The 23541-nt window shown below is 47.4% G+C and overlaps 2 protein-coding genes across 8 annotated transcripts in view; one reads left to right on the plus strand and one right to left on the minus strand.

Annotated features, from left to right (window-relative positions):
- SMIM33 (small integral membrane protein 33) overlaps positions 1 to 23541 on the plus strand; it is a 57030-nt gene that overhangs the window by 32517 nt on the left and 972 nt on the right. The window contains exon 2 of one of the 4 annotated variants that reach the window (XR_008556388.1): positions 1017 to 1077. The exons of the other annotated variants lie outside the window; for them this stretch is intronic. The gene's annotated coding sequence lies outside the window, so the exon portion shown is untranslated. Of the gene's footprint in view, positions 1 to 1016; positions 1078 to 23541 lie in introns of those variants that run through there. 4 annotated transcript variants of the gene reach the window in all.
- Positions 6304 to 14601, minus strand: ECSCR (endothelial cell surface expressed chemotaxis and apoptosis regulator). Of its 4 annotated transcripts, none has more exons than XM_054717919.1 (9): positions 14483 to 14601; positions 11227 to 11271; positions 10858 to 10905; positions 10042 to 10158; positions 8824 to 8937; positions 8324 to 8422; positions 8067 to 8103; positions 7046 to 7142; positions 6304 to 6440 (listed from the first exon to the last, which is right to left on the minus strand). In XM_054717919.1, exons 1-9 carry the CDS (start codon positions 14541 to 14543, stop codon positions 6372 to 6374), a joined length of 687 nt encoding a protein of 228 aa, XP_054573894.1. In that variant the 5' UTR covers positions 14544 to 14601; the 3' UTR covers positions 6304 to 6371. The 4 variants fall into 4 exon arrangements, with proteins under 4 accessions (XP_054573894.1, XP_054573895.1, XP_054573897.1 ...); XM_054717921.1 differs by lacking the exon at positions 6304 to 6440 and adding an exon at positions 6447 to 6872; XM_054717920.1 differs by lacking the exon at positions 10858 to 10905.

Consider the following 23541-nt stretch of genomic DNA (forward strand, 5'->3'; position numbering starts at 1 on the left):
GGAGTAAAGGGTTCTTACTTTGTGAAAGCGAGGCCTGTGGGGGTGCGTTGCTGCTAGTTGCCGCGCGGCTAGTGGCTCACAGCAGGAAACCATGGCCACTGTGGGCCCAGCTTTTCCTCATCTGCAGAGTAGGGGTAGTGGCTTTGGCTCTGCCTAAAACTGGGGACATTCTAGGAGGCCCGATGAGATCCTGCCTGAAAAAGGCTTTGCAAAGTATGGGCTGCTAGAGTGTGACAGTATGACTATTTTTCTCCTCAGGATGTCATTTTAAAATATACACTAATGCCCCCTGGTCGGGTAGCTCAGTTGGTTAGAGCAGTGGTGGGCAAACTCATTAGTCAACAGAGCCAAATATCAACAGTACAACGATTGAAATTTCTTTTGAGAGCCAAATTTTTTAAACTTCTTCTAACGCCACTTCTTCAAAATAGACTCGCCCAGGCCGTGGTATGTAAGAGCCACACTCAAGGGGCCAAAGAGCCGCATGTGGCTCGAGCCGCAGTTTGCCGACCACGGGGTTAGAGCATCATCGGGATATGCCAAGGTTGCAGGTTCCATCCCAGGTCAGGGCACATAAAAGAATCAAAATAATGGATGCATAAATGGGAATATCAAGTTTCTCTTTCTCTCCCTCCTTCCCTCCCTCCCTCCCTCCCTCCCTCCCTCTCTCTTTCTCTCTGAGATCAATAAATAAAAATTTAAAGAAACAAATATACACCAATGCCTGTTGGAGATTCAGAGACAGGTTTTGTGGATGCTGAACCCAACCCTGGGAACTTAAGAGCCACAAAAAGTAGAAAAATGAGGTAGATTTATGTGGTTAGAGAGCAGTCTGGGTATGCCCCTCCTCCCCCAGCTCTTCAGGCACAAGGTCATTAGAGGAACCACCAGAGGTCAGAAGTAGAGAAAGAAAAAAAAGAGCAAGTACTTATTGGAGTTGGCTTTGCTGTTCTTTATCCTTCATCCCCTCCTACTCCTGGACCCTCTGAGGCTTTTCTTCTCTCTTTCACCCGTAGTTTCCTTGGCTCATTCCCTTTTATCTGAAAGACCAGGCCCTAGAAGATTAGCAAAAAAGAAAACGAAGAAATAGTCCTGCTTTCCCTCAGGTTTGCATGGAGTCTTTTTTTTGTTTGTTTGTTTGTTTAAATTTCTTTTTTTTAATTTTATTTTTATTTATTTTTTTGTTTAAATTTCTTTATTGATTAAGGTATCACATATTTGTCTTCATTCCCCCCATTCCCATCCCACACCCCTCCCCACGCATGCCCCCACCCCCCTGCATGGAGTCTTTTAGCAAAGAATAAAACCAGTTCTTCATAGGTAGATGGTATAGTGTCCTTACTGACTTATGCCTGCAGGTGAGTTGGGATGGCCAGAGATCAGGTGTGCAAAAGTGAAAAATTATCTTCCCCAAACAAAATATTACCTGGAATTCATTGAGATCTTATCCAGGAAAACCAAATCAGTTATGTCAATTATGGTATCAAGCAGTATCTATTTAGACAGTTGGGGTGGGTTGGGGAGATCACAGCCCAGACACAAACTGAAAGGAACAAGCCTTCAGTACTATATAGTTCCATCCCTTCCCTCTAGCCATGGCCCTGGGATACATAAGCATCAGCACACTCACAGAAGGCTGGGTTCTGAAGAAGCCATCTGTGCTCTGAAGACGAGAGACCTGATCAGGGACATCCATGATGTAGTTTTGGGGAACTAGACAGATTGCTCTAGAAGATGGACAGGGAAAGATGGGGTGTGCCTTACAGTCCAGGGGCACAGGGCTAAGGTCTAGAGGTACTCAGAGTTGACATAGTAGCATGAAGTTAGAGATACCTGGTTGAGAGTGGGAGTGCTAGAGCACTGTAGGGGGTGATTGGATTGAAAAGCCATGCTATGAATTATGGGGCTACTTAGGAGTAGAGTCCAGGTTCAAGAACGCTGGACAAGCCTTGGCTGGTGTTCTTAGTGATTAGAGCATCTGCCTGCACACTGAAGGGTCTTGGGTTTGATTCCCAGTCAAGGGCATGTACCTGGGTTGCAGGTTGGATCCCTGGCCCCAGTCAGAGCGTGTGGGGGAGGGGAGGAGGCAACCAATTGAAGTGTCTTTCTCACCTCTCTCTCTCTCTCTCCCTCTCTCTCTCCCCCTCTCTGTCCTCCTCCCTCTCTCCCTCCCTCTTTCCCTTCCATTCTCTCTAAAAATCAATGGGGAAAAATATCATCTGGTGAGAATTAACAAACAAAAACAAAATGCCGGGCAAGATTTGGGAAACTGGAGCCTCTTGGAAATGGTTGTTATCTCTACAGCCTTTCCTATCATTCTCTGAAACCTCAGTTCTCCCTTTTTTTTCTAGATGACTCATTTACTCTAGATCAGTTTTTTTAAAAGAAAGAAAAGAAAAAAGGTTCATTCTTGCAACCTTCTCAGATATTGCCATGCAAATGTACCCTTCAGCTCATTTATACTTCAGCTAACACTTCTGGATGAATTTTTCTGACTCTATCACCAGTACTAACTTGGAATTCCAAACCCCAACATTTAGAACACTTCTATGCCAGGTTTTGTTTAAGCACACCAACCACTCAACAAAATAATTCCCACTGTCAAATTCAATCTCTGTGTTTGGTAAGAGGAAGCTGTGGGTTCAAAGGGTTCATGATGGTGTTGCCAGGAGAGAGTAACAACAGGAAGAATGAGAGAGCAACTGGGAAGGATATAAGAGAAGGGAAATTGGGATCTCTAAGGCAGTTCACAAAGATAAGAAGGTAGGTATAGAAAGAAGTTCAAAGGAGTGAGAAAGGACATTCACAAATCCAGTGGGATACACTGAGCAGAGACACAATGTTTTCCAGCAGATTCAAATAGAATTAAGTAGTACTAGCTTGGCTTTGGGAAATTGTGCATAGGAACTAGGCCAAGGGGGGAGGGGCGGGGGTCTGCTGTGATTTTTTTTTTGTGTACACTAAATTATTTTACCCAGAGCCAGCCTCAGATTTCTATCTGTTTTCTCTACTTACTTTTAGAAATGCTTGTTGAACTGTAGTGAATTTTTGATGGCGATAGTGAGGTTTGCCGTGTGTCCTATATGATTGAGATGCTGCCCCATCTAGGCCTGGAAGAAAGATCCTGAGTAAATGATCCCTCTGTCTGCCTGGGACTGTGCACCTGAGCTAGTTTGCTGGTTGCCCTCCCATAGGATGTGGGAAGAAGTGAAAGAAGGACACTTTACAGCAACCACCCTCCCCGCCATCACCTGTTCCTGCTTTGGGGCCATGTAGTCCTGCGTTAGAATAGGGAGGAAGTGGTCTTATAAATGGCCACCATCCTGTTGTCTAGACATTAAGGAAGAGATACAGTCTCAGGGAAGCTTCAGGAGCTGCAGAAGGCTGCGCTTGGATTTCCTGTCAGAGGTGGGGTCTTGGTTTTGCATAAATAGTAGGATCCTCCAGCAGAAACCCCTCTCATATAATTTGCTAGCGAGCAGAATTCAGCATGAAGTGAATTCATCCTCAATCCCTTCCAAAAGGATAGTTATTTAGCAACCGGAATATCAGCATGATTAATAGTACTGTAGTGTCAGTTTCCAGGTAAAAAGCCTTTCAATCTCATTAATACCAGTTCACCCTTTATCCCCGACATATAAATAGCTTATGACTAACAGCTCGTGTTTGCAGAACATTGTCCAGGGTCAGGGGACATTGTGATCTTATAATGGAGACATCAACTGAGTGAAGCCCATGTCCTTGACATAATCGCTGTAGTATGATAAGCAGCCCATGGCAGTCAGAATAACAACTGAAACAGAATCCAGTACTTGTAGACATTGTTATGTCACCTGGAGAGTTCTATCCCAATGATGGATCTTTGTACTGGAACTGGCTAAGAAGTCATGTGCTTTTAGCAGTGTGGCTCAAATAAAATATATCTGATTATTTTTTATTTTTTAAAATATATTTTTATTGATTTCAGAGAGAGGAAAGGAGAGGGAGAGAGAGAGATAGAAACATCAATGATGAGAAAGAATCATTGATTGGCTGCCTCCTGCACGCCCCACATTGGTGATCGAGCCTGCAACCAGGGCATGTGCTCTGACCTTGAGTTAAACCGTGACCTCCTGGTTCATAGGTTGATACTCAACCACTAAGCCACGCTGGCCGGAACTGGCATACATGCTTTACCTAGAAAAGGAGACCCCAGAGCTGCTAGAATGTTCTATTAAGAATGTGCATGGGGGCCTAGACCTTTAAAGAAATGAGACTGCAGGCCAGAAAATAATTTTAATGCCAAGTAGAAAGGACCGATTCGCTTTGTCATTTTTCTTGCTTTTGCTCTACAAACTTCTCCTTCCGATGACTTTGAGAAGGTGGGAGGAGCTGTCTGTGTTTCTGGAGTGGCGGTCCACCTGAATTATTTTTTAGAAATGCTGCAGTAATGCTGTCATAGCTTGGGTACGCCAGGAAGTAGACTGAGACACAGAGATTTGCATACTGACGGCTTATTGGTGAGTGCTTCTGGGAACACCTATGAGGTGTGAGGGAGGCAGGATTGGGGCAGAGGGAGAAATGGAGGCAAGAGGTCCAGGTCTTCATCCCCACAGCCACTCCCATCAACCAGTCATCAACCAGCTAGGAGCCCTTAGCAACCAACACTGCAGTAGTCAGGGAACAAGTGCCATGGTCCTGAAGTGTGAGATCTCAGCACCGGTACTCCACCTTTTCTGCTACAATTGTCAACTAGTACTTTTACTTCCATTTACCATTCCATTTTACCTACTAAGTAGCCCACAAGGTAGACAGGTCCAGGAGGGATCATTCTTCACTTTATACACATGAATACACAGGGAAATCTAAGCACAGAGAATGTGGAAGACTGGTCCAGAGTCACCTAAGGCTTGTCTCTGGCTCCCACCCGGAGCAATATCTACTCAAAAGGTTAATTTTTTCCTACATTGAGAGTGTATAGGACGTTAGAATATAAGAACCAGGGAAGTCAGGAAAGGCAAGTAGTCCAGCCACCTCACTTGAAAAGAAAATAGGCTCAGAAATGGGGGGTGATTTCGTCAAAGTCAAGCTGTGGGTCTGTGGCCTTGTGATTAGATTTCCTGCACCCAAGAGCCAGTGTTCATGACCTCTCATATGCTGGGCACAATGTACCACATAAGAGCTAACAGACATGAGCAGGCTACAGGCCCTGCCCGAGAGGGTTTTAGAATCTACTAAGTTTCTTTCGTCCACTTGAATTGTTTCAATGAGACAGAGAAAGTAAAACTTGTTGTTCTAGGCTTTCTCATATCACCTTTCAGAGTCTAAATCCAGAAGAAAATAGCATATTGTGGCTTCAGCATGGGTAATCTGTGTTCGCCCTGCTTATAAAGTTAAACACTGCATGTAAACATACACAGATGGCTCTTCCATGGACTCTCCCCAAAATTTATTTTCAAACACAGATTACCAAGAAAACAGATAACTGCTTTCTTTTCCTCCTTCTCTTTAAATGACTTTACCTTATCATATTTTATTTTTAGGACACACAGATAAAGCTATATGGGGAAAAGTGGGTGGGTATTTGCTTTTTGCTTTATAAAGTCATAGACCTACCCTCGCTGCTATAGCTCAGTTGGTTGAGCATCGTTCCATGCACCGAAAGGTCACTGGTTCGATTCCTTGTCAGGGCACATGCTCAGGTTGCAGGTTCAATCCCCAGTTGGGGTGCGTACAGGAGGCAATCCATCACTGTCTCTCTCTCTCTCTCTCTCTCTCTCTCTCTCTCTCTCTCTCTCTCTCACTCTCTCTCTCACACACACACACATTAATGTTTCTCCCTCTCTCTCTCTCAAATCAATAAAAACATATTTAAAGTCATAGACCTATCTTTGCTTCACACCTTCCCAGTGTTATTCCCACAGCTGGAACCACAGTGAGGCATGTCTACCCTGGGACATGCAGAGGTCATTTGCCCTTATAGTATTTAGCTCTCACCACTGGAATTTCCTAGTTAGAATGCATTGTGCCTCCCATGTTCTCACTTCCAGATTTAGTATTTCTTTACTGGTAATGATTGGCCACTGTTTATAGCTCCTTTTCTCTTCCCTCTTTTAGAGCAGTTAGGCTAGTCAGTCACTTCATCCTACTTAATAAACTAAATGGACTGAGGCAGACCTGACGAAAGTTCTCTCCACCTCCCGAATCTCTCAGAGAACGAAACTGGCATACACGCTTTACCTAGAAAAGGAGACCCCAGAGCTGCTAGAATGTTCTGTTAAGAATGTGCATGGGGGCATAGACCTTTAAAGAAATGAGACTGCAGGCCAGAAAATAATTTTAATGCCAAGTAGAAAGGACCGATTCGCTTTGTCATTTTTCTTGCTTTTGCTCTACAAACTTCTTCTGATGACTTTGAGAAGATGGGAGGAGCTGTCTGTGTTTCTGGAGTGGCGGTCCACCTGGGAAAGAGTCTCTCATATTGTTAGCTTGCTCCCAGATCTGGAGGAATATTAGTATCCTTTAGAGCTGGGAGTAGATGTGAAACAATGAAATAATTTATAGGTGGCTTATTGCCTCTACTGATAATATCACCTTCCTTCTTTTTTTAAAATATATTTTATTAATTTTGTACAGAGAGGAAGGGAGAGGGATAGAGAGTTAGAAACATCAATGAGAGAGAAACATCGATCAGCTGCCTCCTGCACATCCCCGATGTACCCACAACCAAGGTACATGCCCTTGACCGGAATCGAACCTGGGACCTTTCAGTCTGCAGGCCGAGGCTCTATCCACTGAGCCAAACCGGTTAGGGCATCACCTTCCTTCTTTCAGGAACAGGGCAGCTTCATCATCCTCGTACTCATAGGGACCCACGGTTACTTTTAAAGAACCTGCAAAATAAATACTTAATGAAGGAAGGGTGAACTTCTTGGAAGTAGTAATATAATAGGCAAGAGAAGAGAAGAGCTTGGGTTTTTGAAAGTATCTCCTTTCTGGTTAAAGTACAAGAGCCTTGAGGAAGGAGGAGGAGGGAGAAGGGAGGCGGGAACCAGGGAAAATGTACCTTCTCTGCTGAGCGGCATCCTTTGCTGTTATTCATGTTTATATTCTTCATGGAGATGAGGGTGATTCTGTCTTTCTCTCCATTGGCTGTGGAGCAGCTAAGAGTAGGAAGGAAACATGGGTTATGTATAGGAGGAGTGGGAGAGCAATTGGGGGGGCGGGCGTTAAGAAACTGTACAGGGGTTGTTAAAACTTAGACCTTTGTTTTGGTGGTAAATCATAATGAAATGAGAGTGTTTTGAAGCCCAAAATACTTGTATTTAAACCTTTGTTTTACTACCTACTGCTTGTGTGATCTTGACCTAGTTACGACCTCTCTTAAGTCTCAATTTTTAAATGTATAAAATGCAGTAATATCTGCCTTGAAGAATTGCTCTAAGAATTTGAAATAATATTAACAAATATCTTCTACCAAAGGGCTTGGCACACACAAGGTATTCAATAAACGGTTCCTTAAATAAGTATCTTCTTATTTAAGGGATATATTAGAATCTGAATTTCTACACTTTTCTTTTATATATATATATTTTTTATTGATTTTTTTGCAGAGAGGAAGGGAAAGGGATACAGAGTCAGAAACATCGATGACAGAGAAGCATAGATCCGCTGCCTCCTGCACACCCCCTACTGGGGATGTGCCTGCAACCAAGGTACATGCCCTTGACCGGAATCGAACCTGGGACCCTTTAGTCCCCAGGCCAATGCTCTATCCAGTGAGCCAAACAGGCTAGTGCTAAATTTCTACACTTTTCATGAAGGTGTAAAAGGTGCTTAGCCCTGGGGCTGAAGAGTTCCAGTCCATCTCCTGTCACCTGATTGCTTCCTTTCAAGTCTGCTCTTGTCTTGTTTGCCCCTAGCTCTGGTCTCAGTGGAGGCTGTCAGGATTTCGTGTGTGTGTGTGTGTGTGTGTGTGTGTGTGTGTGTGTGTGTGTGTGTAGAAAGCAGGAAGCTTTGGTTCCCTCTTGGAGGGAAGACTGAGAGGTCAGATAGATAATACCTACTTACACCTCTGACAGTCTTACCTTTCAGATATCCCTGAACTCCCAGGTTTCTGGGGATCTGTAAAAATCCAAAGGCACAGATTGGGGGTCACATATTGTTACTCAGAAGCCCAACCTGCCCCTCAAAGTTCACCCAAGTGGACCCTCCCATTTCATTTAATGGTGCTGATGTTCCCATTCCTTCCTTCAACTCTAGGCTGGGTGTCAGTCCCAGAATCTAGCTCTGGGTCCCTCAGCAAAGAGGGGCAAAGGAGGGCCCCCAAGGTTCAGGCGTGTACCTTCAGATTCCTTGTTCTTCTGACACTTAAACCTTAGACTGACCACACTGACCAGGATGATCACCACAACCACCAGGATGACAATGAAGCTGATAACACCTGAACAGGGAAAGGGTGGGGTGAAGAGGAGGGAGAGGAGGGGACAAGAGGAGATAACATGAGTTCAAATTCTCTTCCTAGCTAAGTGCTATGTAGACAGGGTCCAGAGCAAAGTGAATTTTGAATTCCCCTTCTCTGCGAATTAATGAACTCTCAGCTTGCTGCCCTGGCCAGAGTGGGTTCCACAGCCCTTCTCCCATCTTCCCATAAGAACATGAAACCTAGCAGAACCCAGAAGAGCTGACTAGAGTCCGTGGAGGCTCTTTCCCACCAAAGCCTTCTTTGTCAGCCAGATCCTCTAGCACAAATGGGTGAGATTTGAACTTGTGTTTCCTGACCAGTGTCCAAGTCAGTTCAAAGGTGGGGTCCCCTGCCACATCCCACCTTCTCCTTCCTCTCACCAAATGCAGCCACAGTGAGCACTTGCTCTGACATAGGGCTGGGCAGAATGGTGGGGTCTTCTCTTGTCCTCGGGCTCGTGGTGGCCAATTTGGAAGTAACATTTTGAGAGGTGTCTGAAACGGAATGGTGATGGGTGCTTCAGTGAAAGGACTTATTCAGCCTACCAGAGAAAACTAGGGTCCCCCCCCCCCCCCACCGCCCTCATACACACACACATTTCCTCCAGGTAGAGGTCTGCAGAGAGAGCTCAAGCCCTACAGAAAAGACTTCCTCCCTGCCCCCCTGACCAGGTCCCATGAGGATGAAGGTCAGAACTGGGTGCTGTTGGATCACATGACTAGATTGCTGGTTGTTTGTGTTACTAGTTCCAAAGGACTCCAGAAAGTCCAGGATGCTTCCCTCATTATGCTCTTCCCACCATCCCCTTGGAGCCCAGAGGAAAGGGATTTATGCTGCGGACATAGGGAGACAGACTAGGCAAGGCTGAGCCATCTGTGTTTCGCCAAGAGTTGAAGAGGGAGGAAAGAAGGGCACCGGATGTTTGTCTCCAGGCACTGATCTAACAAGCCAGCCTGCCAGTTAAAGGGCATATGTTTCTGGCCCTCTTAGAAAGTGGTATGGTCCTCCATCTCAACCCCGCTGAGACTCGTTGTACTACAGGCCTGATTGCTGTTCCATTTCTTTGTCCTCACCCCCCTCCTAAAAATGTCTGGGAGTATAAAAAAACCCAGAGCCAAGGGGTAGGATGAGAGAAAGGGTCAGGGTGTTCTTTGTTGTCAGCGCAGACAGGACATACCTCTGCTTCTGCTGCCCCCGCTGCTACTGCTCCTGCTGCTGCTTGGGACCCCTGTGCCTGTGCCATGGACAGCAGGCCAAGGTGGAGGGTAACCACCCCACCCAGCTCTTCTCCCATGGCTGCTGGGTGAAGACCAACCTGCCTTGAGAAGCATGTAACTCTTTCCCAACCTTTTCTGCCTTCCTTTCCATTATTTTGGGTTCTCCTAACCCTTCCTTTCCTTCTCTATGCCTTTATCAATCCTGAATCAACTTTTTCTACCTTCGTTGTGACCAGGTCCAAGTCCTTGTCTCTACTCCCCACCAAACCTCTCTCCTTCTCTCCAGACCAGGGTGCCACTGATGTGGATCCTGAGACCCCCTCACTGTGGGGCAGGACCTGGGCCCCCTCAAGAGGAGAAGGAACCCAGCTTGATACTTACCAAATCCTGGTGTGTGCTCTTGTGGCTGGGATGGGGAGTGACCATCCATGGTGCTTGACCTTGGCATCACAGGTTTACTGGGTACTGTGGGGACCTGTGAGGCGTTCTCTGGAGCAGCTGTGGATTAGGAAGCATTTGTGGGCCTGCTATGGCTTCAACCAGCATGTACACAGGGAAGGCTCTTTAGTCCAAAATTGTTATTTTCATTACTGCTTTCACTTCCAGAAGGAGCCATCCTCCTTTTCACCTCTGGGTCTTCACCTGTACAGTTTCCTCTGCCTGGAATACACCCTACCCCCCTTCACCCCACAGTCTTCATTTGGTCAACTTCTTCTCTGGCCTTAGCGTTAGGAGCACTCTGGGATGTCTTCCCTGGCCCCCAAGTCGGAAGTGGCTGACATTTGTCTGGATTCCAATAGCACCTTCATCTTATGCCCACACAATCCTTCTACCCTGTCTGTAATTGTCAATGTAAGATCTTGTTTACTTGTCTGTTTCTCCACTGTATTCTCCTTTAGAGCCGAAACTGTGTCTGCTTTCTCATTGGACCCTCCCTTGATGGAATTTGTGGTCTCAGTGGCAGAGTACCTGGGGTACTGGTACTGGTACTGGACAGAGGGCTTGGGCTGTTGGGCTCTGAGGAAAGACTGTCCCCTGCAAGGACTGAGACATATGGGGAGTTGGAGGTGGGGCAGGTTTGATGACACATACTTCTGATCCATATGAGAACTCTTGGGCTGCAAGCAAGTCTGAAGGGATGGGCAAGGGGCTGGGCAGGGGGCAGGGATTTGCCCCTCAGCAACCACACTCACTCACCTGTGTTGGGAGAAGTTGGCTGTATAGTCAGACTTAGACTGATGGCTCCTGAAACAGATCATCTGAGGCTGACGGTCTATTGCCTTTTATTGCTCTGAGTCCCTCTCCTCTTCCCTATAGCTGGTGTTTTCTAGTCTTTCTTCTTACCCCATCCCTCACCTGCAACCATTCATCTCTCTCTTTCAGAACAGGTTAGACTGGGCCAAGCTGAAAAAAGTCCCTAGATGAGCTCAGCTTGGGATGTCCTGAGAGCTCTGGCCCCACCCCTAATCACCTAAGATCTGTGTAAAACAGTGCCTGGAGCTCTCCTCAGCCTTACTAAGCTCCCAGACCTAAATGCTAGAGGAGTCCCTGTGTGTTTGCTCTTACCCTGACGGCTAGAGGGATGCATTGTTGTGGGCTGGGAGTTGTGGCCTGCAAGAGAAAGCAAAAGGCATAGACTAGCTTTGTGAGTCTCCCACCCAGCACAGAGCACCCAGAAAAACCAAGGCCTTTTGGCTTTCAAGCCTCCCATGCTGACAGAGGGCTACAGGATGTGGCTCCAGCTTACGGGGCTGGCTTCCTCTGAGATCATGACTGAATAGCAGCATCACCACCACCTCATGATTCAGTTCCCAGAGTCCTTTCCTGTCTCTTCAATCCCACATGGGTTTTATAGCAACCTGATACAACGTCAGGGGAGGTTATTTTAAAATAGTGATACGTCCAAGGACAGAGGGCCAGACACCTGCCAAGTCTAGACAAAGACTCCAGGTCTCCAAGCTAATGCTGACATCATACTACCACGGTGCCATCCATTCTACCCTGCAAATAGTGTCATACTAGTCCTGCCCAAGGGAAGGGGATGGAAAGATGTGATGAGTAAGATGGAGTTAGGGGTTGGGGTTGGTATCTGGGCTATCTCTGTGCCCTCTTCCAGCCAGAGGTAGGGGCCAGGAGGCAGGGAAGCTCTAGAATGAGTGGTCAACTTAACTCTCCCAGGTAGAGGCTTCTCAATAATGGTTGTTGTTGGCCAAACCCAGGGAGGAGGTTACTAGGATGCCCCAGTAAAGAGCTCTCTCTAGATTGTTTTGTAACTACATGTGTATGCCTGCCAACCTCTAGGCAGATGTGTGTGTGTGTGTGTGTGTGTGTGCGTGTGTGCCATATATGTGTCCCCTGTGTCTGTGGGACCTCAAAGGTCAGGTTGTGTTTGCTCATTTTCCACAATGAAATCATTCTTGAAACCTGTGAACAATGTGAAAGGAAAACGTGGGGAAGTGGAGCCGCCCAGCTGGGTTCCCGTCCCTCCACTCCGGCTGGGACTGCAACCGCTGGCCTGGCCCTCTGCTCCCTCAGCCCCCATAACCAGGGAAGTACCACGCTGGGGCCTGGGTGAACAGAAGCAGCTGGGGTCAGGGCCCGCCCAACCAGCGGCAGCCTGTTTATTTCCCTTAGCCACTGCCTTCCTCCGTGGGGCTATCACTTGGATAGTGTGGAATTAATTGTTTCCAAGCCCACCCGCTCCCAAACCCTAGGCCGTGCCGAGGCTGTTTTTCCAGGTCACCATCTCTGACACTTCATCCCCTGATTGGGTTGGGGGTCAAGAGGGGAGTTAAAACTTGTAGGTGCCCCAGGCTAGAGAGAACTTTTCCCAGCTGGGGAATGACCCTTTTAATCCAAGGCATGTTCTGAAAACACCCATCAGAACGTACCTTAGATACCATCTAAGCTCTATGGTTATAACTTTAGTTTTTAGTGGGAGGGCACAGTGCCTGCCTTCCCACATTTATCTAAAACAAAACTAATGTCTTGGAATGAGTTCCAAAGTCACAAGCTCCAATTCTCTGTAGCCTGCTCTTTGTCACCTGCCCCCCCCCCCCCCCCCCGCCCTTCCCCTACTGGAACTTTTGTCATCAGGAGATTCCTCTGTGCATAGAGGAGGGACTAAAGGAGCATCTGTTTTTACAGGCCAGGGTGCCTCTGACCACTGGACACGCAGACAACCAAAGGCCACTGGCCACTGGGATTTCTTAGTTTCCGGTCTCCTCTCCCTAATCACTACCTGCCTCTCTCTCCTTGGCCTCCACCACCACCATCCTGTTTTTCTCAGCAGCATACCTTAGCAGGTGAAATCATAGATTTTGGAGTTTGACAGGCTTGAGTTTAAGTCCTGACTCTGTCACTTACTGGCCTGGGCTTTAGTTTTCTCTTCGTTAAATTGCAAGTGATTTTAGTACTTCCTAAGTGGTTGTGAAGATAAGAAGGTGCATATAAAGTACTTAACATAGTGCCTGCCAGGCAGAGAGTCCATGCTCAATAAATGCTAGACATTTCTAATTTTGCCCCCTTCTCTCAAATCCTCCAAGTCTCAAGTCTGCCCTGATTTGTGTATCGAGAGTCCAGTCCCTTTGCATATCCCCAAAAGGATTCCTCAGCCCACCAAAAAGGAAGGAGACAGTAAGTGCTCTGAGATATTCGATAAGAGGTTAGGAAACTCAAGCGGAGAGCGTGGCTTACGTAGAGTTTACACAGGGCATTCCTAGCCCTGGCACTCGTCCAGGCCAGGGCAATGGGTAGGGAAGCTGAGAGAAGCCTAGGCCTATGAAAATGCCACCCCATGAGCCACACCTTTTAATCTTCTCTGCCATTTCTGCAGTTTGGGCAGCAGCCTCGTCCCCCAGCCCCAGATCAAATGCGTGACTCTGCCCTCTGGGAAGGAGGTTGCGGGTGGAGCAATCAGAGTTTTACTTCCAACCCGGGGACTTGTAAAGAAATGCCTGGCCTCTCCACGCGGCAGTTCTTCTGGTCCTCAGGCCTTCCACCCACCACCGACAAAGGCATCCTCCCTCTCCCATCCAAGCACTCTTGCGTGGGTTCTCTTCGGCTGCTTTGAGCCCAGGTTCGTGAATCTTCCACAGCGGACGCATGGACGGTGAGGTGGGGGTGGGGAAGGAATGACCAAAGGGAAGTTGCTGCCCTGTGAGTCAGAATCTCCTGGATTTCTCATGGTTCCCAGCAACTGCTCCCTAATTAGAGGACCCCTTATGAGCTGTTTCCCCACTCATCGGCTAGCAAAGCCCTGTCTAAGAGGAGTTTTCAAGTTATCTCCTCTGAAGACCATCTCACCTAGACCCCTGGCTGAGGGTGCTGAGTGCATCCTCTTTGGCAAACAGTTCTTTGTACCTAACGTGAATCCCTCATGCTGTGTGTGAGCTTAGAGTCAGTATTTGGAATTCCCAGGTTGTTACTCCCCATACGGAAGAAAAAAAAAAAAAGATTGCTGTAAAGCCCAAGGTGCAGACAGTTTTGTGCTAGAACCTCCCAGAAGGAGCTTTCAGACCTCAGGCTTACACCAAGACGGCCAGTCACATCCCACATTTTAGGAGGCCAGCCTTTATGGGAGCCCCGGTTCACCCTGGAAATTTTCCCACAAAAAGGTTTAACCATGTGCTATTTTACCCGTGCCTGGTAATGACTACCTCCCAATCCAACTGATCTCTTTCATGAAAGGCTCTGGAATTTCCCCTGGGCACAGCCCTGGATGGAGAGCTGCGTGTGTGGTGTGTGTCCTGAAGGAGGGGCAGGCGCTCAGGACTGCCAGCCCCTGGAGGGGAACTGCGGACAGAGTGGCAGTGCCTCTTACCTTGGAGCAGGAGGAAGCTCAGGATCACCCGGCACAGCTGCGTTGTTCCAGCAGTCCCCATGTCAGCTGGGTCTGTGGTGGGCAGGCAGCTGCTCCGTGGAGGCTCTGTCCATAGTGGAGAAGAGAGAGGGAGTGCTGGGAGGGGGAGGGGCTGGGGGCTGGCTCTCCAGGAGCTTCCTGTCAAAGAATAGAAGGAAACAGATTGGGACTAACTCCAGGGCCCTGCTCAGCCTGACAGCCCAGACAAGGATGTGAGGCTGAAACATCAACGACTGGATTGCGCCCTGGGCTCCAGGACTCTACGTGGCCTGGGCTAGAGCCACTGTGTTCCCCTCCAGGGCCTGTACTCAGTGACCAGTGACGGCAACCTGCCCCTCCCTGGCCCCAGCCCCCTCTCTTCTCCTCCAAGGGGTCCATCAGGTCCCTCCACACACCACCCAGTGGTTTTCCTGGAATGTAACTCCAGTTCCTCCCCATACTGTTTCAGACCATGATTGAGCTCTAAAACTCAGCCCACCAGCCGCCCATGCTCTATAGACTCTGAATGCTCCACATTCTTCTCCCTCCTCAGAGCTACCAATGCAGATGGGACTCCCAATATCTTTCATTATTGTTATTCTTAAAAGAAAAACAAGAGAACCACATTCCAAGCATCCCTCCCTCAGGCCCCTCCCCTCATTTTGGCGTCAGGCCTTCCCTGTGCTCCAGCAGCATCCTTGTCCTTAGCATCCAGCCAGCACACATCCCACAGTCCTCTCTTCTGTGGACACATTGTCACTTTTCCTAGTATCCCTTGGACCTAGCACAATGCCTGACATATAGTAGGCATATATGTCTCAGCACATATTTATTAAACTAAACTCTATAAAGATTTAGAGCAGAGAAATGTTACACATTTAATCTATATATATAAAGAGCCAGGGTCCATAACGTCCAAAACGACCGAAGACTTGACCGAACACTGGAAGTCAGTCCTGCAGTCAGTGACTGCTGCGCTGCGAGCACCTCAGCAAACCAGCACTGACTGCTGAGGGCGCTGCGATCCGGCCCAGACAGAGGCCTGGAGAGAAAAGCAGGGTCTGATCTCAACCCCTGTGGCTGTCAGTGCTGGGTCGGCATGGTGGAAATCAGTCCTGGTGACCCTGCACTGACTGCCGAGCTGCGGGCACCTCAGCAAATGAGCACTGACTGCCGAGGGGGCTGTAATCAGGCCCAGACAGAGGCCCAGAGAGAAAAGCAGGGTCTGATCACAGCCCCCGTGGCAGTCAGTGCTGGGTCGGTGTGGCAGAAGTCAGTCCTGCAGTCAGTGAACATAGGGTCAATTAATATCTCTTTGAGAGGAGTTGGGAATATAAAGTACAATGTAGAGCAATTACTTATATTATTTCACATAAAACTCTTTTCAACTAAGATATTTTCCTTTATTTAAAATGTATCTTTATTGTTGAAAGTATTACAGATGTCCTTTTGTTTTATTTTTCCCCCCCCATTGATCTCCTCCACCCTGCACCCACCCCTTCCAGGCCTTTGCCAGACTATTGTCTGTGTCTATGGGCTATTCCTATCTAATACATAAAAATCTAGAAAGATTTAGAGAAAATAAAATAAAAGATATGACAGATAAATATTGAACCAGAAGAGCTAAAGTTGCTGCATGAATACTGGATACAGGCTTGAAGCCAAAACACAGCTCATGAGATAAAGTTAGTCATTGTAACATAACAAAAGGTTCCTTTCACTAAAGAGATAAGATGGTTCCCAATACTTATACACATAATAGAACAGTGAGAATGAGCCTCACCAAGATGTGTCTCAGTGGTATGCAGATTTTTGAGCTAAGGGCAATTTTAGCTTCAGGCTCAAGTGAAAATTCTGCCTCTCCCTTTAACTACCTAAAAAAAAAAAAATTGAATTAGAGGCCTTGCCCATAATAAGACATTATCCTATATAATAGAAGGCTAATATGCAAATCAACTGAACAGCAGAATGACCGGTCGCTATGTCACACACTGACCACCAGGGGGCAGATGCTCAATGCAGGAGCTGTCCCCTGGTGGTCAGTGTGCTCCCACAGGGGGAGCACCACTTAGCCAGAAGCCGGGCTCATGGCTGGCTAGTGCAGCAGCGGTGGTGGGAGCCTCTCCCGCCTCTGTGGCAGCGCTAAGGATGTCTGACTGATGGCTTAGGGAGCAGGCCTAAGCCATCAGTCAGATATCCCCTGAGGGCTCCCAGACTGCGAGAGGGTGCAGTCTGGGCTGAGGGACCCCTCCACCCTAGTGCACGAATTTCATGCACCGGGCCTCTAGTATAATTCTACACTGAGTGGCCAGATGATTATGACCACCCCATCAGTACTTCGTTGGGCCACCTTTTGCCTTCAATACTGCAGCAATTTTTCTTGGCATTGACTCCACGAGATGTTGAAAAGTGATGCGAGGAATCTGACACCATGCCTGATGAATAGCACTGTCCAGTTCTGTGAGATTTGATGGTTGTGGAACCAGCTGCCTGATGGCTCTTTAAACTTCACCCCACAAATGCTCAATTGGATTGAGATCTGGTGATTGTGGGGGCCACCTAAGCAAGGTAAAGTCTCCCTCATGTTCTTGAAACCACTCCTGCACAATACGAGCACCGTGGCATGGCGCATTGTCTTGTTGGAAGAAGCCATCTCCATTGCAGTATGCCATCAACATGATAGGATGAACTTGATCAGCAACGATACTTAGGTATGTTGTGCTATTCAGACATTGTTCCACACGAATTAAAGGACCCAAATCATGTCAGGAAAACACGCCCCAAACCATAACACTGCCCCTACCAGCTTGAAGGGTTGTACTCATGCATGTGGGATGCATGCTTTCATGCTGTTTCCGTGAAATTCTCACTCTGCCATCTGCATGATGCAACTGGAAACGTGACACATCGGACCACATGACTTTTTTCCAATGCTCCACTGTCCAATCCTTGTGTTCCTGTGCGAATTGGAGACGTTTTATCTTGGTAACTGCAGACAGCAAAGGTGTTTGAACAGGCCTTCGGCTTCCATATCTCATACGATGCAGTGTAAGGCTAATTTGCCTACAAATGTCAGGTGGTCATAATAATCGGGCCACTCAGTGTATCTTTAATATAATTATCATTGTTGTGGATTTCCTTCCAGCTTGTGATAATAAGCATATATATTATTTTATTTATTTACTTATTTACTTTTACTTTGGTTAACCCTCACCTGAGGATGTTTTTTTCTTTCTTTCTTTCTTTCTTTTTTTTTTAAGAGAGAGTGGAAGGGAGGGAGGGGAAGAGAGGGGAGAAAGAGAGAGAGAAATATCAATGTGAGAGAGACACCATCTAATGGTTGCCTACCACATGCATCCTGATCAGGCTGGGGATCGAAACTGCAATCTAGGTACAAGCCGTTGACTGAGACTAGGACCCGAGACCCTTCGGTGCATGGGACGATGCTCTAACCACTCAGTAACACCAGTCAGGACATAATCGTTTTATGAATCTGTCCTTTTGTCCCTTATTTTTTATTTTTTAATAAATATTTTATGTTGAAGCAATCACCAATGTACAGAAAGTACATTACACAGAACTTTTTCCCTTAAATCACTTGAGAGTAAATTGCCAACAGAATGACTCATCACCCCTGAAGTGTTTGTAGTGTGTATTTCCTACAAACAAGGACAATCTCTTATAGATTCACAATACAGCCATCAAAATTAGGAAATTAATATTAATATATTAATACCACCTAGTCCTCAGATTCCATTCAATTTTGACAATTGTCTCAAGAATGGACTTTATTTTTATTAGTTTTTAATCCTCACCTGAGGATATGTTTTTATTGATTTTAGAGAGAAAGAAAGGAAGAGGGTGAGAGAGAAAGAGAAAGATAGATATGAGAGAGAAACGTCGATTGGGATTGGTTGCCACCCATATGCACTCCAACCAGGAATCAAACTCAAGATCTTTTTGTTTACAGGGCAATGCTCCAACCGACTGAGCCACACCAGCCAGGGCCCAGGAATGTCCTTTATAACAAAAGGGTCCAGCCTGGAATTACTCATTGCATATCTCTTCTGTCTCCTTCAGTCTGGAACATTTATTCAGTCTTTTCTTGACTTTTATGACATTGAAATTTTTAAAGGTTACAATCCAGTAATTTTGTAGAGTCTCCCTCATTTGGTTTGTCAGACATTTCCTTATGATTAGACTAGAGGCCTGGTGCATGAAATTCATGCACTGGGGGGGGGGGTGTCCCTCAGCTCAGCCTGCACCCTCTCCAATCTGGGACCCCTTGGGGGATGTCCGATTGCCGGTTTAGGCCCGATCCTATGGGACATCCCTCTCACAATCCGGGTTTGCTGGCTCCTAACCACTTGCCTGCCTGCCTGCCTGATTGCCCCTAACCGCTTCTGCCTGCCAACCTGATCACCCCCTAACCTCTCCCCTGCCAGCCTTATTGACACCTAACTGCTCCCCTGCCAGCCTGATCGCCCCTAATTGCCCTCCCCTGCTGACATGATTGCCCACAACTGCCCTCCCCTGCTGGCCATCTTGTGATAACATGGGGGTGGCCACCTTGTGATGACACGAGGGCGCGAGGGCCACGTAGGCTTTTATTAGTATGGATGGTCATGCATCTTTGATGGGAATGTCACAGAAGCAATGCCGTGTTCCTCTCTTTGCATTCTATCAACTGCTGCATGGTTTTAATTTGTTCCATTACTGAGGATGTCCACTCAATTACTTGCTTAAGGTGGTGTCTGCTAGTGTCTTAGTTTCCTGTAGCTGCATACAAGTTACCATAAACTGGTGACTTAAAACAACAGAAATGTACTCTTTCACAATTCTGGAGGCAGGAGTCAAAATTAAGGCATTGACAGAACTACACTCCTGAAGACTCTAGGGGAAAATCCATTCCTTGCCTCTTCCAGCTTCTGTTGGCTGTTGGGCATTCCTTGGCATTCCTTGGTTTGTAGCTGCATCACTTCAATCTCTGTTTCGGTCTTCACATTATCTCCTCTGTGTGTCTCTTCCAAGGACACTTGTCATTAAATCTAGTGGCCATCTAGATAATTCAGAGTGACCTCCTCATTCCAAGATTATTAACTTATTTGCATCTGCAAAGACTCTTTTTCCAAGTAAGGTAGCAGTCACAGGTTCTCAGGATTAAGATATTGACATATCTTTTTGGAGACCACCATTCAGCCACTATAGTCAGTTTTACCCACTTCAAAGTTACCCTTTTCCCCTTTGTAATTAATAAGTATTTTGTAGAGAGGTACTTTGAAACTATGTGAATATTACATATTATAATCATTTATTATTTTGATGCTCAAGTTATCCCCATTTTAGTCATTGGGAACCCCTTCAGGCTGGCTTCTGTATCCTTTTACCATATCTCCATCATTCCCTGAACCTTCTTTACATTTTGGCACAAGGAGATGTTCCAGGTTCATCTCATGCTTTACCAGCCCCAGCCCTGTAATCAGCTATCTCTCCAAGGAGCCCTCTGTAACTGCGATCTATCATAGACACAAAGAACAAACTGATGGTTGCCAGATGGGAGGGGGTGGTGGGGAGTCTGAGTGAAAAAGGTGAAGGGATTAAGAAGTACAAATGGGACCCTGGCCAGGTGGCTGAGTTGGTTGGAGCATTATCCCATACACCAAAAGGTTGCAGGTTCAATTCTCTGCCAGGGTACATACCTAGGTTTTGGGTTCAATCCCCAGCCCGGGCACATACAGGAGGCAACTGATTGAAATTTCTCTCTCACATTGATGTTTCTTCTCTCTCTCTCTCTCTCTCTCTCTCTCTCTCTCTCTCTCTCTCTCTCTCTCCCTCTCCCTCTCCTTCTGCCCCCGCCCTTCCTCTCTCAAAAGCAATAAAAACATCCTCTGGTGAGGATTTTTTTAAAAAGGCCCCAAAGACCTACCTTGCTGTTCTGTGTGCTATGAGGACACAGCAAGAAGGCACTATCTGTGAACCAAGAAATAAGCTCTCATCAGATTCCAAATCTGTTGGCATCTTGATCTTGGACTTCCCAGCCTCCAGAACTGTGAGAAAAAAATTTTTTTTAAATATATATTTTATTGATTTTTTACAGAGAGGAAGGGAGAGGGATAGAAAGCTAGAAACATCGATGAGAGAGAAACATCGATCAGCTGCCTCCTGCACACCCCCTACTGGGGATGTGCCCGCAACCAATGCACATGCCCTTGACCGGAATCGAACCTGGGACCTTTCAGTCTGCAGACCGACGCTCTATCCACTGAGCCAAACCGGTTTCGGCAAGAGAAAAATTTTATGTTATTTATAGGCCACCCAGTTCATGGTGTTTTGGTATAGCAGCTTGAACAGACTAAGACACATACTGTGTACTTTTTCCATTAAAGGTGTACACTTTTTAGTGGCTTTTAGTATACTCAGAGACTTGTGTAACCTTCTCCGTAAACAATTTTATTATCTCACAAGTCCCACACCGCTTACAGATATATAGCTTGTAATAAGAAGGCTGGAAGTAGGATGTGGCTAAAATGGGCAGCCTTTGCTCCTGGCTTACTCCGGTGACCCAGAGCTTAAGATGAGCCCTGGAAGTCAGCCAGCTCTCAGTGGCTCCTATCATGGCAACCTCCCGTTGGCCTGCTCAGAATGTTCCCACAAGCCCTTCTCCTTCAGTTTCCTTGGCAGAATCCTAACCCTGGTTGCTTTCAGTGGGGACAGAGTGAGGGAAGAAGGGCTGTTCTTTGCCTTCCTTAGGTTGACAGGGCCACTTCTACCTCCCCTGGGGAGCTGGAAAAGAGGTGTGACCCCAGTGTACAGAACTGAGCCAGGGAACTCCAGCCTGGAGGGGTGATGGTGGGGAGGACCCCAGAGTCTTTTCATATTTGTTCTCAGGACTCACACCTTGAAAGCCAGGACTTCTCTTCTCTGTAAAGCAAGAGCAGATTCTTAATTATTTTAGCCCCTTGAACCCATTTAAGAGGCTCCATGACAGCAAAAATCCAAGAAGAGACAGAGGGAGTGAGACAGTGAACTTGTCGTGGCTCAGAAGTACCTTTCCACAGGTGAAGGATGCACCTTACAAGCCGCTAGTGGAGTTAGTTGGGACAAAAAGATTATTCGTTATAAACTGTCTCCAGACAGAGGAGAGACCGGTGAGCACTTTTTGTAACGTAGACACAGTAAAGCACACACATTCTCAAATGAAGTTGCATCCTAACAAGCACAGCGCAGCGGCCATGGCGGGAGCTTCTCCCACCTCCGTGGCAGTGCTAGGGATATCCGACTGATGGCTCCCTGGGGAGCGGGCCTAAGCCATCAGTCGGATATCCCTCGAGGGCTCCCCTGAGCGTTGACGCAGAAGAGAGCATTCAGAATTCATATTTGTAAAAACTAAAGAAGAAAAACCCCAAAGAGAAAAGAATGCCTTGCAAGGGAATGATAAACATCAAATTCAACAAGATAGTTACCCCTGGGGTGAGAAAGAAGGGAGAGATCAGGGAGTGGGGCTTCTATTTTATTTGTAGCATTTTAGTTCTTTAAAATATTTGAAGTAAATGTGACAAACTATTGAGATGGACAGAGCTGGTAGTTGGGCCAGAGAGATTTAGTATATTATAGTCTACGATTTCCAGTACTTTTGAGATACTGAGTTAAAAAAAAATCAATCAAAGGATAATCGGTTGGGGTGGGGAAATCAGTATGTACTTTTGGGTGGCAGGTGGCTGGGTAGGGACAATGGCTAAGTGTCTGGGATCGGGTGGAGGATGGGCAGGTAGACCCAGGCTCCTGAAGCTGTCAGGGGCCATGAAAAGAGGTCCAAGGAGTAAGATCAAGGTACTATCAGAGTTAAGAGCTGGCGTCAGGGTTTGTCCCTATGTTCAAGGAAGTGAAAGCGCAGAAGAGAGCGTTGACGGTGTGTGTGCAGAGGGTGTGTGCCCCGTGAGCCCCATAGGACGTGGCAGGTCCGGGTAGGGGCCCAGCTGGGGTGGCAGGCTCTCCTTTGCCCAGCTGGTCACCAGTCTTGAGGGAGTCTTGCGCCCACCGCCCACCGGGGGACAATGCACCAGGTATACTCTCCCCTCACCCTGTCCTGCCAGGCTGGCGTGACTCCCAGCAGGGGCCCCTTGCTTTTCACCAGCCTGTGCTTCCTTTTTCCCCTGCACATCCGGAGCTGCTTCCCCACCCCCTGCCTGGGAGCTCTGTGGCCTGGGCCCCAGAGAACCTCAGACTCTCACAGGGAGGGGTGGGGTATTAGACTTTCCACGTTCTTAAAGGGACACGTGTTGGGGTGGACAGTGTGACCGAGAGACTAAAGGAAGTGTGTTTTCCCTGGGCTCCAAATGCCTACCCATAGGAAAAGCCAGGCTGCGGGCTCCGAGTTAAGGGAGGGCTCCACCCCCAAGGGTCTGCTTCTGATGCTCCAGCTGGGGACAATGAGGTGAGCGAGAAAAAGGTTTTTGAGCCTGTGATGACCTTACCAGCTCTGGGGTTTAGAGTTTGGAGGTTTGCTATCTTTCTGGCAACCACCCCCCCTCCCTATAACCCCACACTTAGCAGCGGGGAGACAGAGAGAGGTAGGGGTCATGACCTCCAGCTGTAGGTGGAAGAACTCTGGGTCCCTGAAAGAGGTAGAGGCTGGCATGGCATCTCAATCTGTCTAGGAATCCACACTGGGCACCCCCTCCCTTCCAGGCCCTGGAACCTGATCCTGAGATCGGGGGTGGGGGGAGGGAGGCGTAATTATGGATGAGGTATCCCCCTTGCCAAGTTTCTGGGGTTCCTGTCTCCTCTTCCTCCTTCCCTTACCCCCACCCCGCCTCTGCCTTCTTTGTGCATAGTGGGCACCTAAGATGCTGAACACAATGACTCCCTTTTCCCTGCACTTTAAGAAGCAGTTGATCACTGCCCATTGCCCAGGATGTGGGTCAGCAGCCCGTAGTGTGCTAAGGTTCCTGACCCAGGACACAGGCCCTATAAGGAATTAGGAGATCTGGGAAGAGAGGGCAGTGAGAGGGGACTTGCAGGACCAAACTCTATATGCCAGA

The sequence above is a fragment of the Eptesicus fuscus genome, chromosome 6 (assembly GCF_027574615.1).
Source record: "Eptesicus fuscus isolate TK198812 chromosome 6, DD_ASM_mEF_20220401, whole genome shotgun sequence".
Classification (NCBI taxonomy): Eukaryota; Metazoa; Chordata; class Mammalia; order Chiroptera; family Vespertilionidae; genus Eptesicus; species Eptesicus fuscus.